Here is a 22,541-nt window from a genome sequence, read left to right as displayed (position 1 = left end):
CATTAAACCCAACAGCCCCCCTCCCCACCTAGTCGATGACATTTACAAATCCTGTGTGCATTCCCATCAGCTGCATGTGTCTCTAGGTTGACCCTATGAAGTCTTTTAAGTCAGGCACCTGCTGGCTGAGCTGGGATTCCAAAGAAATGAGAGCACATGGGTTTCCCGTCCGTGGGGAAGATCCACACTGTGCCTACACAGATAACAGACTCTTGGTCTGCATACACGGATGGCCCCTTTCTCCCCTCCTGACTTGCAATGCTCCCTGCGGACTGAGCCTACACACGGGTCCGTGTGACTCTCCTCATGTCGCCACACCTCACTCGGAGAGCGCTGCTCCCAGAGAGCACTCAGGTAGGTGCTGGGAGGCTGGTCTGTCCCTACCTTTACGGCAGCGTGCACAGCGATGGGGCTGCCGAGAGGGCCGAGCCCCTGCTTCCCCGTGTCTGACTGGTTGCTGGGCTGGGAGGCTGAGTCTTTCCTGTCATTTTCGGAGCCAGAAGAATGTTCCTGAAATCCAAATTTCAGCATGAGTAGGACACAGGAGGAAAAACTGTATGACGCAAAAATAAAGTAGAGCCCCCCTTCCCCCCCACATACATTGCTCTGCTGTTTTTATCTTAACTTCATATCCAAGTACATATCACATGACCTCCCTGGGGAAAGGAGTCATATATATATATATATATATATATACACCATATAATTTGTCAACCAACTGAGGTCACTTTTGAGAGATGAAGGGGTGGTCATTCATCATTATTCCAGAAGACAGGAATAGAAATGGCCAACCCAGACAGCTGGTCACCCTGTGTGAGGGTTTCACCTGTGACGAGGTCTACCTGTCGGACTTGATAAGGAGACCGATGGAAAACAGAAGAGGGAGGCACAGGTGTAGGAATGTGCGGGGAGAGTAGGGACAAAAAAGCCCCGATAAAAACGGTGTTAGCAGATGGAGGGAAAATGTATGTGTGTGTGTTTCTGGGTATATAGGTTTGTGAGTGTGCATATGTATGTGTGTATATGTTTGTATGTTTATTTGTGTGTGCATGTGTGTATGCGTGGGTCTGCATATGCGTGAATGTGTGTCTACACATATGTATATGTATGTGCGTGTGTATATATGTGTGTTTATGTATATGTACAGGCATGTGTATACAGGCAGGGGTACATGTGTGTCTATATAGGGGTGTGTGCAGCTGGTATCATGAACAGCCTTTATGAGAGACATGTTTTAGTATGTGGAAGACTGGGAAAAAGAAGTGACTAGCTTCTGTCCCTCTCCTGCAATCCGATACCGTGGCCACAAGGACAGGGAATGCTCATGCTCTCCCCCTGGAGCTTCTCCGCCCTTTCCTGAGCCCTGGCACCTGCAAAGGTCTATAGAACCCTTTCCTCTCGAGCCTCAGTGTCCTGGTCCTCTCACTGGGGCTGCTGGGTTGCAATGACAATATGATTTTTGCCCTGGGCCGGGCATCCCCCCCATGCTCGTTCCCTCCGACCCCATCTCCTGGGGGAAGCAGAGAAGAAACTTCTTCTCCCGAAACCATTCTTCAATCAGAAGCTGAGGAATTTACCATCAGAATAATAGATACAAATGATCCGAAATACTGTTGGCTGTTGTCAGAGAAACTGGGCTGCAAAGACCAGCTGTGGCATGCAGGGAAAGGGAACGCGCTTCGATTTATAAACCCGTGCACAATAAACGGGCCCAGCTTTGCTCCCTTCGTGGCGTGAAGGGCGGGACGACGACGAGGAAGTAACGCGGTTTCCAGAACAGGGCTCTGGATAATCATTACCCAGGCTGTCCCTGATACCCGTATGGCAATTTCCAGCGTAAACGATGTTTCAAAGATGTCAATGTCAACGCATCACACAATTCCTACGAGGCCAGCAGGACCAAAAGCTTCCTAAGAGCTGGATTCTCTGCGGACGGTGCGGGTGGAAGACTCCCACCTTGCTGCCCTACCAATGTAGCTGTTTCCCCCTTGCGTATGAGTGCGTGCGTGCGTGTGCGTGCGTGTGCGTGCGTGCCCGTGCGTGTGCGTGCGTGCCCGTGCGTGTGCGTGCGTGCCCTGCGTGTGCGCGCGTAAGCATGCGCCTGCGCCTGCGCGCTCCTCCTAGGGGCTGCAGGAATGCCTTCATGCAAGGCTGAGGGAAGCCGCCATCGAGCCTCTAGGTGGCTTCTAGGCGGTGGAAACTCCAGGGGTGGGGAATCTGCAGCGTCTGGAGACCACACAGCTGCCCAGCCTCCCAGAGCCTGGGTTCCTCCTCCGTCAGAAGGCAAGCCGACGCCACCTGCCCCGAGGGCGTTGTGGCATCTCAAAGAAAACACCTGGGAAGTGCCTAGCCCTGTCTCCGGCAGAGGGTGAGCACCTCATAGGTGCCAGCAGCCACTGTTAATCATTTTTCTTATAAATGTGCTTTGAACAGTATTGGCAACATACGTTCCTCACATCTCGGGGGTCTGGGGATTTGTCCGGGAAGGGGTGAGTGCTATTCTCGGGTTAGGGCTGGATGTGGACCTTGCAGTGGTCTGGCAGGTAGAAATCTTTGAGGGTAGAACCATCTCGGGGCTCCCTGCTATGCAGCCCATCAGCACCTCACGCTTCGCACTCCCCCAGGACCCTGTAGAGATGCCTCCCTGCGTGGAAAGCCTGTGGGCTTTGAAATCGGTCCTGCTCTGGCACATTCTATCCGGGATATCGTCGGTGACTCATCTGATCTCACGGAGTCTCTTTTTACCTTGTCCATAAATTTGGCAGATAAAAGGCATCCACTTGGCTGAGTAGACGCTTAAAGAGTAAGTCAAAGGGTATAGCCCTGACGATTCTCTTTCAGGGTTTTCTAGAGGTGTTGGCCACTGCAGACGGGTCCCTGCACTGGATGGGGGCAAAAGAGGCGCGAAGTTCAAGTGCCATCAAGAGACATCTCTAGGGTCTCCAAGCAAAACCAAAGTTGGCGGTGTGCTCTTAAGCCCATGATGACGTGAGAGGCTGAGGTGGGATTTGTTTACCTGGACTCCCCCCAGAGGACCTGCCGAAGGGGTCTCTGAAGCTTTAGTGTCTGCAGGGGATCCCGCTGAGCCCTGGGGGTCTTCAACTCGAGCCTGGTCCGGAGAAAGCCCGTCACTGCTGCTGTCCTCTTCGAAGGCAAACGCATCTGCCGATTTGGAGAAACTCACCTGGTTACCTGATGGGGTAAAATCCATAACAGGGTCAGTGGCTGAGGCACACCAAAGAGCTTTCTGGAAATGCTTCGCCATGTCCTCCCTACCAGGAGCACACATCTATCTGCTTCGATCTGTTTCTAGTACAAGGAAAGAGCAAAGATAGGTTTTAGCTTTATGTGGCGTCTCAGCTATTTATTCCAAATGGGAACTCGTGTTTCTAAGAGGGATACGTCGGGCTGGAAAGAATGCAGGGCATATCAAAGGTCTCCCATCGCCTGTTCAAGTTTATCTTCAGGTTTATTCATTCTGGCACATTTTCCATGTGAGACCTGTTATCTTTCTGAAACACAGGGAAGATGAAGGAAAGAAAGGGGCCACTGGATACAGAATGAGGTCGAAGGAGATCGCAGTGGGAGGTTGCCCGTCTCTCTTAGGTTCTGTGACAAGACAGAGAACTGAGATGACAACGTGCCACTGGCATCACATTCAAATATAAAGCAGGGCACACAGCACAAAGTGTTTCGTGAACTGCCCTAGTCGGGATAAGCCAGATCTGTTACTGAGTCTAAATTCCTAAATGTCAGAATTAGCTCATGTCACCAGTGTCAGAAAGCCCCTTTCAATGAACGCACAGCTGTTTTTAAAAGCCATAAAAATGTCCCAGACCCTGCAGTGTGATCTTTTAAAATTGTTATTATTTGGATTTTCTTTGCATTCCTCCTATCTCTGTGTCTATTTTGGAAACCCTCAACAGCTGGAAAGGCAGAAATTCTCCCTCAGCAGCCTGTGTGGCCTTTGGAGGGGACCGGGTTCATAAGCCTGGGGAAAGGGGCTATCCAGTCAGGTGGGACTACAATGACATCCTTATATGTACCTTATGGGTGGGTTTTGGTTTTTTTTTTTTTAAACATTGCCCAATTGTATCTGGTTTATTATCCAGCTGCACGGTACAAAATGTGCTCAGGCCCCAGCAACCCTTTTGAGCCGATCCCAGGCTCCGCTCTTCTAAAAGAATTCAGGTATTATCAGGAAGTTTCCCAGCCCGGCATTCTGCAATCACACGGACAAGAACTTTTGACTCCTGCTTTGGGCAGATAAGAGAGGGGAGCTTTCGCGCGGAGATTGGAAAAGCAGCAAGGAGCGGCAAAAAATGGAACAAGTGTGGTTTGGGGCTTGTCATCACCACCCCTGCTGGCATCTGTCACGGACCCTCCAGACATCCAAGTGTCAAAGCAGGAAAGAGCCAGAGAGGACAGGGCAGGTGAAATTCCAGTCGCTGCCCCCCCACCCCCTCCCGCTAACCTGGAAGGACTTGGGGACCAGCGTGGCTTCTCCCCAGGCTCAAGGACTGTTTGTAAACTCATGGTTGCTTTTCTATGATGGTAAATGTAACAGTTACCAGAACCATTCATAGCATATGAAGATGCCTAACATATATTCATCCCACTTCCTCTTAATGATTTGGTGCCTCTTTTCTAGATTTACTTCTATGCATAGAAGGAAACAGGCACAAAGTATTTTGTTTAGACAGCACTGGTGAAATAGACCTTCTGAAACCTGCTTTTTTCTCACTACAATGTTACTTAGAGTCCTTTCCTTGGGAACACACAGGGATACTTCTCAATGAAAAATACATCATATTTTTCTTTTCTTTCTTTTTTTCTTTCTTTTTTTCCCCTTCCTTCCTCCCTTCCTTCCTCCCTCCCTCCCTCCCTTCCTTCCTTTCTTCCTTCCTTCCTTCCTTCCTTCCTTTTTGGTAACAGTTACCCAGTATTCCACTGTATTACTGGAAACTTATTTTTCAAATTCTACTTTCAGAGGTGTCCTTTTTTTAAACTATAAAAAAATTTGAAATAAAAAAATACAGAGAACAATGTAGAACATCTGTTTACATATTACTTGAAATAAATAAATTCTAGCCTTTTCGGATATTAATGTCAGCAACCCACTTGTTTCCTACGAGAGGGGTTTTACTGGGTATTTGATAAATGCCAGCTTTTTTCTTTGAGAGCAAGGGTCACTCTTCCCCCCTTCAGTACTTGCAAACACTTCCCTCTCTATTTTAAGAGTCCAGCCTTATGCCCTTCCCTTCTCCTACAGGGAACCCTGCACCCTACAGATAAACCTTTATTCGTCACTGAAATTTCAAGTCCCACTTCTGCTGTGGAATTAAAGGCTCTGTCCCTGTTCAAAGGCTTACCTGTGTTATTAAGGACCAGGGAGACACGGGAGGGCGGTGGGGGCCGTTAAGCCTTCCCTACCCCAGAAATCACAGCATTTTGTTGGATACGCTCTGCTTGTGCCCTGAGCCAACATCCCTTCCATCCGCAGAGAGCCCTGCGTGTGAGTGTGCTGGCCCCTTGGGCAGCCAGTCTTCCGTGCTGGACAGGGAAAGCTTCGTTGCATTCCTTCCTGACTTCCCCCAGTCTACCTGGGTAGAGAGCTTCTCCATGAGACCTGACACGCCATGGAACAGAGACTCCCCCACCCCGTGGACCCCCACCGTCTCACCCACACCCACGCCAAGTATCACATCCCAAGTACGCACCCATCAGAGGAAGTTCATCACATCGCAGAGGGGTCCGAATATTCTAACGTGAATAGACATGTTATGAGAGGCAGGCAGGGAGAAAGAGAGAGGATGGTCTCTTAGCCGCATCATCCCACTTTGTTTCAAATGGAGCAATAGCAAATGATAAGAATAGGTTGTATCAGGAATTCACTGAGTAGTGGCAGCAGTAAGAAAAAGGATCAGCCTTTGTCGGGTCTCATCATGGTGCAGTAAGTCAGGGTAACCCATTTTCTCATCACTGTTTTGGGGATGAGGATGCGTGAGCTCCAGCGCCCCTTCATACAGGGACTGCGCCAAGACGGCAGTGTGAACGCTCAGAGCCACCAGCAGAGGGGAGGCAAAATCCACCACCCTCCCTGGAAACCATCAGGTGGCAGCATGTTCTTTAGGGAACACCCACTGGGTAATGGAAGGGGGAGGTGGCAGAGAAAATGCCTCTCCTTTTTCTGCACACATTTGGATATCTCCAAATCCCAGAGTGCCTCATACTTGAGTTTTTGAGATGTAAGGGACTGATGGTGACACTGGGATTGTGAGGACGGAGAAGGCGGGACATTCCAGGGAGGGCAGTCATGATGATTTCAGGGGGACTCTTCTCAGAAAAGGGTAGGAATGATTGTGGAAGCCACATTGTTGCCGCTGGGTACTCGGCATGCCCTTCCCGCTTGGATACCTGGCAACCTGGTGACCTCAGATTGAGGCACTAGGATGATGTGGAAAAGCCTCCAAGTAGAGTATCTGAGGGATAAGGGAGTTGGTCATTTGTCCCATTTTCCCTCGAGCCGGACAGAGCATTCCCTGGTTATTTTGTTCCCATCCGGCCTTCTCATTTTGGGAGAAGGAGAGAAGCAGAAGGAAAATCAGATATGATGCTGGGAAGAGCGGATCTCCATGGGACACAATCGGAGACATTTGTCAAGGACTAGAACTTCCTGCTGAGTGCTGTCCCGGACAGACAGAGGAGATCTCAACATGGAAAAGGTCCAGGAGACTCTTGGAGGAGGTGGGCCTGGGTTGAGTGTGAAATAACCACCAGCCATGGACAGGACGACAGAGGAAGGGGGACACCCCTTCCTTGGCAGGGGTGGGGGGAGCAAAAGGGAAGTTAACGGAGTGGTGAACAGTGGAGTGGCTATGGGAAGAAGAGATCTCCGCACCGCCCCCCGCCAGGGAACAGGACTATTTTGGGAGCCAATCCCTGGAGAGACACAACTTCCAAGAGTCTACTTTATCAAGTGACAGGCAATCGTTTAAATAAAGTGTTTCTGCCCAAGTCAGTGGAGAAGCCATGCGTTCATGCAACCACATCCAGGGGAGTCCTTTACACCTGGATGAGCCAGGAGGGTGAGAACTGAGGCCCCACACAGGACTCCTATTTGTCTGATCTCTAAAAGGCCCCATGTGCCAGGTCAGCATATGCCACTGAGGACCATGTACTTACAGGCACAAAGACCCTGCCTCGGGGGCCCCTGCCAATCGCCACTGTCTCGGGGCGCAAGTGGCTTGCATTTGTGACCAAGTGGCTTGGAGTAGGCCCCACACAGCTGCACACCCGGCTCAGCCCCCGTTGGCAGGAGAAACTGAGCAGCAGAGACGTGCTGCTAGCCCAAGGCAGTGGCTTCCTTCAGAGATGATGGATGTGGTCGGTGTCTGTTTAGTAACGGTCAGTAAGAACTTCAGTTCCGGACTCTGGCGGTCTTGGTTTGTTTCTTGGTCCTACCCCTTCAGTGCTAGTGTCTGCTGGCAAGTTATTGAACCTCCCAGAGCCTCAGTGTCCCCTTCTCTAAGATGAAAATAGCAGCCATAGTTACCTCTCAAGGTTCTGAGGATTAAAACAACGGAACGCGTGCAAAGCACTGAGCCCAGTCCCGGGATGGACAAGAGCTCCAGCATTTCTAGCCGTGGTGATGACGGTTGCTGCTTTTGTTAGGAGTAGCTGCTTGTCGCAAGTCTGCCATTATCAAAAATAAACAAGACCACCCAGGAGCCAGTTTGTCCTGAGGTCAGCTTTGCAAAGATCAGCACAACTCCAGAGCTAGAAAAATGGGTTTGTCCTCACGGGGTTGTCCTGGGAAAGCCAGACAGACCTTCCCAGGGACGAGAGTGTCCCCGGAAAGGCTGCTTGTCACTCCCTCTCCCTCCTGGTTCAAGCCAGGCTCACGTGGAGAGGCACAAAGGTCACCTTATCGGGCTGCCTCTGGAACAACCCAGTCTGTCGGCTTTGTGCTGTGACCCTGGGCCTCTGCTCCAATCTTCCCCAGCGCTCCCTGGGAGCCGCTGGAGTGCGGTGCACTGGCTATTGTCCCTGTAGACACGTCAGGCGGTGCGGTGACAAGGACCCGCTTTGGGAGGCCCTGACATCATCCTCTGGCTATGCCCGCAGGGCTGGCTCTGGGCACCGGCCCCTGGGGGATGTTGACCTGGCGACTCTGAGCTTTCCGTGTCCCTCTTGGAAGCAGTTAGATGAATGAGTCAGTTGTACTTTCTCTGCATAAACATTTAAGATTCCAAGATTAAGCGAGATAGCTGGAGTCCTCAGTACCTTGCTGCTAGGACCAGCACCAAGGGCAGGAGACCACGAAGTGGGATGTGGAAAGGGACCTGGCTTGCTTATCTACTTGCAAGCTTGCTCAGTCCCTGCAGGAGAGCTATTTTAATTCACCGGCAGACCACCCCTTAATGCCTTCTTGGAAAAGACTGAAGGAAAATCCATTTCCAAAGGGACAAGGTGGTGCCCGTGGAAGTAGCCATGGTTTACATGTGGCTCTTGCCTGAAGATATTTTAATACGCGGAAGATGTCACAGTCCCTGGAGGATGGATTCTATCTTCCAACAAAGACCACACTGGCTGTTCCTGAAGGGGATCAGACGCCTTTATTATGGAAATAGATGTCAGTGGGTATTTGCAGGAAGGAGAATTCCTTTTTCTTTAGATTCCTGGCAGTTTAGAAATGGGCCTTAAGCCTCAAAGCCCTAACCCTGATGCTAGGACCACAGCTGTGGGGAAGAAGAGTTAATCCGAAGGACTTGACCTGTGTCAGCTTGAGGTTAGTTCTCGAGGGAGGAACAGGATCGTCAGGCGCGTGAAGATACTGGAGCACTGTCTCCTGCTTCCCCTCCGCAAGCCCCCCCCACCCCCATCCTGTCTGAGCGCCCTCTCGGGGGTGCAGCACCTGCCCCCAGCTACCGGCTTCCCAGTGAATCCAGCGACTGCCTCTATGCGCAGCAGAGACCCCCAGGACAGAAAAGTATTTTGCAGTGTGTCTCATTGGGCCTCTTTCCCCCAGAATCACGTGCACTTTTGCAATGCTTTCTCATTCTGGAATGATAAATTCTGTTCACGAGAAAGTTATGCCAAAGCCAACCTTTTTTTTTTTTTAAATGACAGAGCACAACTCTACCTTGATCTGGCTTAGGGCCACGATTATTGTCTATTTGCCTTCAGATACATGATCAGGGCGGCAGGACTTCCAGAGTCCCTGAGGAATGACTGGATTCTGAATAAATAGGAATTGTTTTGTTTTGTTATGAAGTCTGCCCCCCCGGGGGGGGGCGGTGCGAGTGAGCAAAGGCTCTTGTAGGGTCTTTTGGAAATGTAAGTGGTGGCTGTAAATGGATGTCTTCCAGACCAGCCCTGGTGGACTAGAAACGCTGCTCCTTACGGGAAAGGGTTATAGTGACACAAGGAACTAATTTATCTTTGACAACTAGATTCTATATTCTGAGTCGCAGGGTCAAAAAAACTTTTTTTTTTTTTTTAAGTAGCTGAGCAGCTGACTTGGGCATTCTGGGGGGGTGTCGCCTGGGCCAGACCAAGGGAAAGGTGAGGACACTTTAGGAGAGGGGTTCGTCTGTTAGAGCTGAGAACCAGCCTCCTCCCGACGTTTGAAAAAAACCAGGAAAGCCAGCAGGGTTCTGTTTCACTCAAGCAGAAGCCAGACCTCTGGACAATAAATAGCTTCCATAGAAGCTCAGGGATGTCCTTCCTGTCAAATAAAGAAAAGACTCAGATGGCCAAGGAGAGAAGTAACAAGCTAGGAGTCAGCTCCCAGGGGTCTCCAAGTGAGGGATCTTTTAAGTAATAATGACCTTACTCAGCAGCTCAAGGGGGCCATGCTGAACTCCAGTCTATAATTTCTGTTCTCCTAAATCCTCACTCCCCTATGATGTCAGATGTGGTGTTTTGTTTCAGTATTCTGTCCTAAGAGACCGTGGCTGTTAGGGGCTGCGATATGGAGATTTAGAATAAGAAATATATACTTGGGCTTCGAGCCCCTTTCTGGCACAGAGCTCTGAAAACCCTTGGAATTTTCTAAGTGATGAGAGCCACAGAAAGTGCCATTTGTTATGTTAAAGAGGTGGCTTTTGGACCTCACGGAAGGATGGGGCTGAGGCTGGGAGAACCAACCATGTGATCCTGGAACTTTCAGTCCCACCCTCTGACCCCCGGGGAGAGGAGAGCGGCTGGGCTGGAGACGGAGTTCAATCACCAATGGCCAATGATCTAATCAATTGAGACTCTGTAAGGGAGCCTCCATTAAAAACCCAAAGGGATGGGGTTTGGAGAGGCTCTGGATTGATGACCATGTGGAGATCTGGGGAGAGTGGGGTTCCTGGAGAGCGAGGAAACTCCTCACCCTGTCCCCATCCCTGGCTGGTTCCTTGCATCTCTTCCAACTGACTGTTACTGAGCTTTTATCACACACTGGTAACCCAGTACGTAAATGGGTTTCCTGAGTTCTGTGAGCTGCTCTAGCAAACTAATTGAGCTCAAGGAGGGCATCGTGGGAACGTCTGACCTGTAGCTGGTTGATCAGAAGCGTGGGTGACAAGTGTTCGTGACTGGTGCTGAAATGGAGGGTGAACTTGCAGGACTGAGCACTTTACCCCAGGGATCTGGGGCACTTTACCCCTATTCCAGGAAGGTAGTGTCAGAATTGAGTTGAACAGCAGGATGCCCAGCTGGTGTCCTGCACATTGTTTATCGGGATGGGGGACACCCTCTCCCCACCCCCTACATTGGAAGTGGTTCCTCAGACCCCTTTAGTGGCTTTCCAAGAAGAGGAAACAGGGGATCAGGTGCATACTCCTCTGAGATGTGGTCAAGAGGAGGCCCAAGACTTCTGCTGTGGAAGTCAAATCAGAAAGCCAAAGCCGGGGAGCCTGGGCGGCTCAGTCATTAAATGTCTGCCTTCGGCTCAGGGCATGATCCCAGGGTCCTGGGATCCAGCCCTGCATCGGGCTCCCTGCTCTGCTGGGAGCCTGCTTCTTCCTCTCCCACTCCCACTCCCCCTGCTTGTGTTCCCTCTCTCGCTGACTGTCTCTCTCTCTCTAGCTCTGTCAAATAAATAAATAAAATCTTAAAAAAAAAATAGACACATAGTTCAATGGAACCTAACAGAAAGACCAGAAATAAACCCATAATTATATGGTTAATTAATCTTTGACAAAGGAGGCAAGAATATGCAATGGGAAAAAGATGAAGGTGGTCTCTTCAACAAGGAGTTGGGGAAACTGGGCAGCTACCTGCAAAAGAATGAAACTGGACCACTTTCTTACACCACACACAAAAAGAAACTCAAAATGGATTAAGGACCTAAATGTGAGCCCTGAAACCATAAAAATCCCAGAAGAGAGCTCAAGCAGCAATTTCTCTGACACTGGCCGTAACGATATTTTCCTAGGTGGGTCTCTCCTGAGGCAAGGGAAACAAAACCAAAAATAAACTATTGGGACCTAATCAAAATAAAAAGCTTCTGCCACAGTGAAGGAAACAATCACCGAACTAAAAGTCAACCTCCTGAATGGGAGAAGATATTTGCAAATGACATATCTGATAAAGGGTCAGTATCCGAAATATATAAAGAACTTATACAACTCAACACCAAACAACCAAATAGTCCAATTAAAAATGGCAGAAGACATGAATAGACATTTTTCCAAAGAAGACATCCAGATGGCCAACAGACACATGAAAAAGATGCCCAACATCACTCAGCATCAGGGAAACACAGATCAAAACCACAATGAGATTCCATCTCCTACCTGTCAGAGAGGCTAAAATCAACAACGCGAGAAGCAACAGGTGTTGGTGAGGATGTGGAGAAAGGGGAACCCTCATGCCCTACTGGTGGGAATGCAAACTGGTTCAGCCACTGTGAAAAACAGTATAGAGGTTCCTCAAAAACTTAAAAAATAGAATTACCGTATGATCCAGTAATTCCACTACTGGGTATTTACTCAAAGAATATAAAAACACTAATTCACAAAGATATATGCACCCTGACATTCATAGCAGTAGTACTTGCAATAGGCAAATTATGGAAGCAATCCAAGTGTCCATTGATAAATAAAGGCATAAAGAAGATGTGGTGTATATATAATGGAAAATTTCTCAGCCATAAGAAGAATGGAATCTTGTCATTTGCAAAAACATGGATGGAGCTAGAGGGTATAATACTAAGTGAAATAAGTCAGAAAAAGATAAATATCATATGATTTCACTCATTTGTAGAATTTAAGAAACGAAACAGATGAACAAAGGGGAAATAAATAGAGACAAACCAAGAAACAGACTCTTAACTATGGAGAACAAACTGATGGTCACCAGAGGGGAAATGGGTTGGGGATGGGTGAAACAGATGAAGGGGATTAAAGGTACGGTTAACCATGATGAGCACTGAGTCATGTATAGAATTGCTGAATCGCTGTATTGTACACTTGAACTAACATAACACTGTCTGTTATCTCTACTAGAATTAAAATTTCAAAATAAAAAATTTTTAAAAATTAAAAAATAAAAAAAAAAGTCCTTTCCTGTGTTGGGAGAAGTTCTAGATCGGTATTGGGTTGGAGAACACTTGGTCTTTACTAAAACCGGGAGGAAGACCATGACCAAGCGTTCCGCTCAGAGCTGGGCAGACACATAGAAACCCGGCTGCAGACAGAGCTGGAAGATCTAAGCACATCTGGAAAGGCACGTGGGGAGAGGGTGAAATACACAGACACTAAGAGAACCACCCCCAGTGAGCCACCGCCCTGAGTCACTGCTTCACCATGGGGAAGTGATTTGATCACAAGAAGTGATGGGCAGAAGAGGGGGCTGGGTCATCATCACCAGTGGACGGGCTACTCACAGTGCCAGCTCCATAGCTAGTCTCTGAGCAGCTCCCTCTGTCTTCATGACCTTTCATATGATGCCACCACCTTGCCCATAAAAACCCGTTAACGTGGAAAGATTACTGAGAGGCTGATGCCTGGGTCAGTCCCCATTACTGCTGCTGGATTTTCCTTGATTTGGTCGACCAATTACCCTCCACCTCTTTCTGTGGCCATTCGTTCCCTTCACCTTCACCTTCACAGTCTCCCTGCGTCTGCCTTAAAGATCACTGTCTGGGAGCCTCCCAGCCCTCTTCCCCTTTTATGCATCCTCCATTCCTCCCAGCTACCCTCTAGTGGGCACTCTTGATTCCTTGAACCCTGTACTACTATTACATCATTTACCCCTCTATTATGATATATAATTATTCATTACGTATTTGTTTATTGCCCACATTTCCCAACTAGAACATAAGCTCTGTTGACGTAGAGATGTTCTGTTCATTGACATATCCCAAGCACTTAGAATAGTGTCTGACACAGAACATATTCCATAAACAGTGAAGAAATATGCGAACGAAAAGATAATCTTCTCTAGTCCATTAGTTTATATGTTCATATACACTCAAGTCTCCCAAATCTGTGGTTCTAGACCAATATTCTCCTGCATTCTAGTCCAATAGAACCCATTGCTCACTTAGTCCCTTGCCCTTGGGTTCTCTGTGGGCCCCTCAAATCCCATAACTGAAACAAGAATCCACCATCTCTCCCCATATCTGCTCCTCTACTCATGGTCCCCATCTTGATAAATGGCCGCCATTTACCCAGTTGCCCAAGACAGAAACCCAGGTGTTATCTTCTGCCTTCCCTTTATCTCAACTGGTATACTACTGATCATCTAATCATGAGGAATCAATTCTCTCTCAGAGTCTCTCTTTTCCACACCCCCCAGCCATGACTCTTGTTCATGCTTCCATCAACTTTCCTCAAACAATTCTAGCAACCTCCTAACCGAAAGAGTACTCTGGCATCATTTCACATCTCTTGAGTCCACTTCACGTTGCAGCCAGAACGATCTTTGTGACTTTTATCCAGTCCCTTCAGAAGAATTGTCATGTGGAATGATGGCTTTCCTCCTCCTCTTTTCTTGCTCAAGTGCGAAGTCCTGGAGATCAGAAACTAGACTAACTCCCTAATGTATCATCAGTGCCTAGCTAATTCTAATCACTGCATGGCTATGTGGCCAAAGTCACAAAGTCCAGCCCTGAAAATGAGGTCAGTGATCCCACCACAATTGTTCCTTTAGGTAGCTTCACGCCCTGCCCATTATTTGTCTTTGCTAGCCCTTATGTCTATTGCTTTCTACCCATTTCCACTGGCCATGTTCCTGCTCATACCCTCTGACTCCTCACCTGAATGGGGGCCTGTTGTTTAACCTTCCCTCTGCCTTCACCTGTCCCTACTGCACCCGAAAATGATGAACACTCTTGACCCTCAGCTCTCCTCATGGAGATTCTTGTGCTCAATGACCTTGACAAAAAGCAAAATTAAATGAATCCAAGTAGAGACCAGAAACCAACAACCATAAAACAAATTCATGAACTGCTTTATAACAATAACCAACTAAAAAGAAACACTTTCAGCAAGTGTGATGAAAAAGGGAGGGAGGAAAAGAGAAAACACACAAATCAGCAACATTGCACTGAAAAATAGAGCAGAACCCCTGAAAGAGAGCAGCTTAGGACAACCGTGAGCTAGAACTCTCTACAACATCAGGCTAATAACTTTGTAATTGAGCAGAATAATGAGAACTTTTTTTAAAAAAAAATTCAAATTTTAAGGACACCTGAATGGCTCAGTCTGTTGAGCATCCAGCTCCTGATTTTGGCTTGGGTCATGGTCTCGGGGTTGTGAGATCGAGCCCCACGTTATGCTGGAAAATCACCATTCGGCCAGAAAAAACCCTTCCCAGCCACATGTGCTATTTTCACAGTAGGATATGCGCAGAAGTGATGTGTTTATTCCCAGGTGAAGCCTTTTAAAATAGGTGGGTGGGCCTTTCCATTCTTTCTTTCCACTCATGGGCTAGATGCAGAGGATGGAGGGGCTCTAGGTCACAGGTTGGCAAATTATGGTCTGCGAGCCTGCTTTTGTAAATTAAGTTTTATTGGAACACAGCCATCCATTGGTTGGCTTATTGCTTATGGACCTTTTTGCACTGCTGCCTCCGAGCCGAGCAGTTGCGACGGACAGTTTAAATCAGTTAGCCCATTTACCATCTGGCTCTTTAAGAAAGTTTGCTGTCCTGCTCTGGGGGGCAGGTGGACTGAAGGGGTCTGTGGGCCCGAAAGATCTGCCACTCAGGAAAATCCTCTCTGGACCGTTTACGAACAAGACGTAAACTTCTATTGTTAAGCTGCTGAAATTCTGTGGTTGGTTCAGCAGCTCCTATTATCCTAACTAATAATAAGATAGATGCAAATCTCAAATAAAATATCAGATATTTCTAGAAAAAAATTCTATGTAGGATTTTTTCCCCCAGAAATGCAAGATGAATAAGAAAGAGAGCAAGGCCATGTTCCTAGCCAAAGAAGAAAACTCACGCGATCACCTTTCTGTGCATGTTGAAAGCATTTAAGAATTCAGCATCCGTCTTACACACTTCTCGTAGGACAGGATAGAGAAATACTTTCTTAGAATACCTATCTATATACCAAAAGCTAATATCATATACAGAAGTACATGAGAGAAGAAATCCCCATTTAGGATAGAAACGAACGAAATAAATGTTATCAGCATAGCAAAAACATAACATATGATACTAAAATACTGATTGAATCCCTGGCCATGTTCAAATAAAGCTAATTTTCTACTATGTAATATATTAATAATTATTAAACTGCATTATTCATTGTATAATATGAAGCAACATAAATTATGTACTTTATATCATTCATATATATAATTTTACATATGATACACATCTACATATTATATAGATATTTTATATGTAATAGAGTATATATTAAGTTTGTATAATATAGTATATTGTACACTTTATGTAAAATCCATATAATTCACAAATATGTAACTTATAAATAAAACGTAAAAATGATATATAACTTATGTTATGAAAATACTGTATATAATTTTTTAGATGATGCTAATTACAGAATACGTTAATGAAACCTTGATGTTACTTTTCAAGTATCAGCCGGTGCACCAAGGCAGAAATACAACAAAGCGGGAGATAAATTTTCACTATTTGTAGGAAACATGATTATGTACCTAGGCCATCGAAGATAAACTGAGAGACTATCGGAATGATGAAGAAACTCATCAAAGTTAAAAAATTAATGTGCAAAATTAATAGATGTCCTATATGTCAGCAATAATCCACGTGACTTTACTTAAAAACAAACACCCAAAACCTTACTAAGGGAAACGCAAGATCACTTGAATCGGTGGGAAGAGAAACTATGTTTCTGTCTCAGAAGAACGAATACCTTTGAAACATCAAAAATCCCCATCAGCTAATCTATACATTCACTGGAATCCCAGACAAACAGGTGAAAGGGTGACCAGTGCCGTCCTCACTCCCAAGGACCTCTGGTTATGGCGAGGACTCCGGGACAGGGATGCAGGGCAGGACTCCTGTGCAGTGAGAGGCCCCGCCCCCAGGCCCCCTGGCGCAGCCGAGCCTTGGCTGCCCTCAGGCCTCAGAGCACAGAGGGAAGCACGCTGTGGGTTCTAACTACCTTTTATGGCCTCCTTCACAGCAGAATCCACAGGGAGTATGTTCTTCTCCACCAGCTCCAGGGGCCCTGGCCGGAGGGCGATCTTTTCGTTGAGATCATCTGCGAGACGGGCTCTTTTCAGCTTCATCTGAGCAGTTGGGATGGACCTCTCTGCAGTGGAGGCTGAGGGGTTGAAAGTGGGAGAATCAGTCCTATGGTTCTGATGTCAGTTTTGGTTTTGCTTTTGCTTTCTGGCTTTTGTGCACGCACCATTGTGTTGCGTTGGGCCCTACCACCGTAATGATGTTTCCGTGCGATCATGGTCATTTCACATGGATTAGCAGCAAAGACCAGACGCTTCCAAATAAAGGCAAATCGAGAGGCACGGCACAGAAGAGTTAGAGAAATGTGCTTTGCACCGATTCTTGGGGGGAAAAAATGTGCGATTTGGCAATTCTGCGAGCAGGCAGTCCACGGGGCGTACGTTGCTCGCTGACCCTAAGCTTTAACAGATGGAAGGGCATCCTGTCTCTACACTGCCTGGCATGGGCTGAGCCTGCCACAAATCCCGTCTATTATTATAATTACCTGCAGCAGTATTGCTTAAGGAGTGGTGATGTTGTGATACGAACTGATGCCAATGTCAAGGTGAGTTGTAAAATTAAAAAAAAAAATCCCTTTGAAACAGTTACTTAATTAAAGAGGGGGATTTTTAAAATTGAATTCATCCAGTGTGGGGTTTCTCATCATTTGGGTGGTGATAAAGGTCTCTCTATCAAGCCCTGAATCACCTATATATTCCTCTTCCGATTACTCCTCAACTCATTTCTGTGTAAGAACCTGGAGGAGGGGGGCGCCTGGGTGGCACAGTCGTTAAGCATCTGCCTTCGGCTCAGGGCGTGATCCCGGCGTTCCAGGATCGAGTCCCACATCGGGCTCCTCCACTGGGAGCCTGTGTCTTCCTCTCCCACTCCCCCTGCTTGTGTTCCCTCTCTCGCTGGCTGTCTCTCTGTCACATAAATAAATAAAATCTTAAAAAAAAAAAAAAGAACCTGGAGGAGGGTCTGGTCGACCAGCTGTTGCTATAAGGCAGACCTGTTAGGATTCCATCAAACTTTGTAGCTTTACTCTCAAGTCTGCAGTTTTAAAAGAGGAGCTATTTACACACCAGCCTCCCAGCCCCACCTGCTAACGCAGACCTCGTGTCTGGCGGCTGATCTAGAAATCTCCATATGGGAGTGGTCTAGGGATGTGGTTTTGTTGCAACAGGTCAGATCTCGTCTAGAAGCTGTTATCCGTAATACACCTGACATAGACACAAGGTGGGTGAACAAAGAATAGGTGTGCTTGACTCTCAGTCCTCCCCGAACCTCCCCTAACGTCCTCCCAGGTCATGGCAAGGGCTTCTCGCTGGGTCCCCTGCCTCAGGGGTCTTTCTGATTCATCCTGCGAACCCACACAGGATTAATCTTCAGAAAACACTCCTCCCTCAAAACCCCTAGTCCTCTATCAGACCAGCTGTGCCAGGAATGGAGATTCTCCACCCCCAAAGGACCACTCCAGTGACCGTGGTCCTCCCCCTTCCGTCTAGCACATCTTACAGAGTTGACCTTTGCACCTTTGCTTCATTTCCCCACCCTGGCAGGCTTCCTACCTTCTCCCCACGACCAGCTCAGTAGCTGACTCTTTGGGTCCCAGCACAAAGCCTGTTTGTATGTGCCCCTTTTGCTGCAACTGCTTCTAGCACTTACAGCCGTGGCCCTTGGTCTTATGCTGCTGCTTCTAAAACTAGACCATGAACCTTTGCAAAGAGGGGTCATTTTGTATCCAGCAGATCTGCGGTGCCGTAGGGCACTAATTCCTAATTTCTGTTGGGGAGAAGAGAGATCCCATGGGAACTGCCAGAGTCATGCAACTGAACTGGGACCATGGCAGTTCACAGCCTATTTTAATTCAAGATCGTGATGATGTAACAAATAACATTTCTCAAGCCTTTTTTTTTTTTTTAAGTGGGCGCCATGCACAGTGCGGAGCCCACACGGGGCTCGAACTCGCGACCCCTGCAATCAAGACTAGAGCTGAGATCAAGAGTCTGATGCTTAACTGACTGAGCCACCCAGACACCCCCTCATGATTTTTTGATTGTAATATTATTATATGCTCGTCCATCGTAAGTATAAGAAACACTAAAAAAGTATCCAAAAGACAATGAAAGCATTGAGAAACTCCCTACTTCGAGTCAACTGTTTTTCATAGGTGGGTGTCTTTCTTAACCATTTATATTTATTGTTAGGGCTATGTTTTGGGGTTTTTTAAAATTTATTTCAAGATTTTGCTTTTAAGTAATCTCTACACCCAACGTGGGGCTCAAACCCACAACCTCGAAATCAATTGTCGCATGTTCCACCAACTGAGCCAGCCAGGTGGGTGCCCCTGGGCTACGTATTTTTTTTTTTAAATCACAGAATCAGACTATAAATACTGTTTATGTATATGTTTGTCCCTCCCTGAGTCTGATCATAAATATAGCTTTGTTTTCTGGTCTTTTTCACTCACCGTCCTCTTGTAAGACTTTTCTCACTATATCCTTTTTCTTTTAAAGCCTCATGTGTAGTGGCTGCCAGGTATTCGATCCTGTGGACAATGGGTCATGAATTCAGCCGATCCCCCAGTGTTGGGACATTTCACGGTTTTCCATGTTCCAACATCAAAAATAACCCCTCCATAAACATCACTGTTTATACATCTTTGTATGTCTAATCATTTTCTTTAGTTAACAGAGCAGAGATTCATTACCAGCCAAAGGACGGACACATGGTGGGGAGAGAGAGGTGCTCAGAGGGGAGTAGAAAGTACCACGTCTGAGATGGGAGCCCAACCTCTACCCTCCTGATTTGACTGTCTCCGTGGCCCTAGAGTGACTCAAACGACCGCTCTGGAGCGGCAGGGGACACTTATTAAGAGGACACACAGAGAGAAAAGAACTCTGGCACATGCCCACCGTGGGTGGGCATCCTGGGTCACGCTGGGGTGCGGTCTCACCTTGGAGTATGTGCATATTAACCACGTCTGCACGGTCGGGCCTGTTTCTGACCTTGTGCCTCAGGGAGTCTTCAGTCTGTAAGAACAAACACAGAACGTGTTCTGCTAGTGACCTCACAGGGTTGAACTACTGCCTCGTTTTGACTTTAAAAGAGCCTGACTTCGCGCAACAATGAATCGTGGAACACTCCATCAAAAACTAATGATGTACTGTATGGTGACTAACATAACATAATTAAAAAAAAAAAAGAACCTGATTTCTCTCAAAGGGAAAAACAGTCCTTCTTTTGACAAACAACCTGCAAACTGCTCTGGTCTGCTCTATTTTGATGCGGGAACGCTTGCAAGAGCCTGTCTGGTAATTTTTGGATGGAAAAAATCAGGAAAGAGGGAAGGAGCTTGAGTCCCCATCAGGCTGCACACTTACAGGCCAGGCAGATACATGTTAATAAAATATTAATACAGCTCTGATGATACTAAGTTGCTTGTACTCTAGTCAATTCTGTTCCCCGGACTCTTAAAACAGCCACGAAACTAAGTAAGGTTAGAGATGAAATGTAACCCGAGTCCATCTACTACAACATGACAATGTACGCCCTCTTCCAAGGATTCACCTGCCTTCTCTCTTAGGACCTGTGAAAATGTAAATTCAGGAGCACCGTGAGTGGGCAGGACACACGGAGATGATTTACCAAGTCCCATCGTCTTCTCCGTGGTGGAGCTGTCTGTGGGGGACTTACGTGGGCTCTGGCACGGTCACACCCAGACCTCAGGCCCTGATCTCTAGTTCTGGGTTTTGATCCCACTCTACTGGATCTCCTACTTGACCCCTGAGAGGGGTCTGGAGGTCACTCCCGTTCTGATAGAAAACAGTTGTTATCCAGATAGCAGGGACCACAGCCGCTGTGAAGAGTCACAGAGCTCAGCTCCTTTCTCCACCAGTAACAGAGCTGCAAGGTTGGAACTCGTAGACAAAGAAATCCCAGGAGAAAGGCACCCGCTCCGAATCTCCTTCTCATACAGGGCTGATGCCGGCTAAATAACATTTATTATATTATTGATAAGTTCAGCTTGCAGAGATCTACTATGAAGGTACAGAGTATATGCCAATCCCTACCCCCTCCCCCACCGGAAGTGCTAAACAAACAAACAGACAAACACAGAAAGAGAAATAAATCCAATGCCTTTTGCTTTCAAGTACCTGCAAATCACCTCCGTATTCACAGACCCTCCCTTAGTATTACACTGGATTTTTAAAAATCTGATGGTAAGAAAGGTCTGGAAGGCTTTTCGAAGTCTCTTTGACTTCTTCACACCCTTGCCACAAACTTTCTAACATCAGAAGGACTGGGGACATTTTTTTTTTAAGCTAAAAAATAGTTTCAAAGCGAAGCGTAGTCAATCGCGTTTCTCTAGTTTTCAGTTCGTAGTCTGTAGTTTGGGGGTCGGGCGGTGGGGGCATTTGTGGTAGAAATTCCACCTGCTTTAGCCAAAGCTGAGCACTTGAGAGATCCATACCCTGGAGTCCAAGTTCAGAAAGAGAGCAGTTCGGGGGAAAAAAAAAAATTACCTTGTCACTATCCAAATGTTTTCTTTGCTCATGGAATTCAGTTGGATTTTTCAGTGCTGCAACGGAAAGACAGGGACGTGAGCAGGGGCGGGCTCAGGGCACTGAGCAGCCAAGACGGGATTTGCCGGTGTGCTTGCTGAGCTGTGCATAGGATGGACGTGAGTGCCTTTATTAGGCCACAAGCAATCGAAGAGGAGAGGCCCGGAGGACACCAGCTTCCCTGAAGCCAGAGGATACAGACGAAGGTGGAATTGAGGCCAGAAACAGGAGGAGCAGCGGAGGCAGACGTGCGACAGGGAGACAGGTGGTGGAGACAGGGCATTCTGAGATCCTGGGGAGGCACGGGGACCTGTGGGAGGCTGGACACAGATCCAGAGCGAGGGAGAGGGGCAGATGGGGTGCTTAATGCCCTCTTCCACTTTGCCCTGCCCCTGAGTGCAGAAGTCTGGGTGGGGGCTGCGGGCCACGGGAGGGGCGTCCCAGCCTGCAGGACCTGAACTTGGGATAAGATCCGTGATGGGTCGGACGGAAACATGCAACTAAGGGTGCTGGGTGAGAAGCACAGAATCAGACTTGAGGGCCGGAAGGGGCCCTGGAGATCGTGACATGAGCTCCCGCCCTGGACAGAATGGGGAAACTGAGTCCACAGAAATCGGCTGACTTGCCCAGGGTCACACAGTTAGGGCTAAGAGCCTAGGTGCTCTGACGACTTCACTTCTTCCAAGGCGTGCTGTTCAAAACATCAGCACCTGGGAGACACACGTACGGGTCAGCCAGGGCACACAGCAGCTAGGCCAGCCTGGACCGAGCGCCGCCTCCATCCTTCCCTCTTCCTCCTGCTCTCCACCATGGCGGGGAACCTCTTTGGACTTAGCAGAGCAGCAGAACCTCATTGGGCAACATTCTGCCTCTCTTATGAGCTTTCGTGAGCCCCTGAAATAATCAATCCAGAGCCACAAACAATCACTCTGCGTTCTAAGCGACGAGGTTGGTCAGAGCTCACAGAACCGCACTGAATACTTCTCTGAATTGCAAGTCGGGGCAAGCTGATAAACCACAGGATCTGGGGTTCTAATACTGCTCCAGCAAACGTCCACCCTTAAGCGGCAGGCAATGACATATTCCTCCAAGGTTTAGCCAGCTTAAAAAACTGGGTTTCTGGCCAGATTGGCACTTGGAGCTGTGCGTGTATGAGTGTGTGAGTCTTGTTCAGTCTTTAAAGTAAATTCTAAACTCAAGCACAGATTTCAGGAGAGCCCGTGCTGGACATCAAGCAAATGGCATCACAGTCCTGGCAGCTGGTCAACCTCCTACTCTCTATGGAAGCACAGCTTGGGAAGCCGCTAAGGT

At 47.7% G+C, this 22,541-nt stretch overlaps 1 protein-coding gene across 6 annotated transcripts in view; it reads right to left on the bottom strand.

Moving 5' to 3' along the window:
* The window catches only part of MYOCD (myocardin), a 132,187-nt gene that overhangs the window by 35,154 nt on the left and 74,492 nt on the right, over positions 1-22,541 (bottom strand). For all 6 annotated transcript variants that reach the window (XM_034646966.1, XM_034646967.1, XM_019808624.2 and 3 more), the window contains 5 exons: positions 21,192-21,247; positions 19,622-19,697; positions 16,601-16,762; positions 3,017-3,192; positions 385-510 (listed from right to left, as the gene is read on the bottom strand). In XM_034646966.1, coding sequence (XP_034502857.1) covers positions 385-510; positions 3,017-3,192; positions 16,601-16,762; positions 19,622-19,697; positions 21,192-21,247 — 596 coding nt within the window. The remainder of the gene's footprint in view (positions 1-384; positions 511-3,016; positions 3,193-16,600; positions 16,763-19,621; positions 19,698-21,191; positions 21,248-22,541) is intronic.

Source organism: Ailuropoda melanoleuca, chromosome 17 (assembly GCF_002007445.2).
Source record: "Ailuropoda melanoleuca isolate Jingjing chromosome 17, ASM200744v2, whole genome shotgun sequence".
NCBI lineage: Eukaryota > Metazoa > Chordata > Mammalia > Carnivora > Ursidae > Ailuropoda > Ailuropoda melanoleuca.
This window is presented reverse-complemented; position numbering and strand designations above follow the sequence as displayed.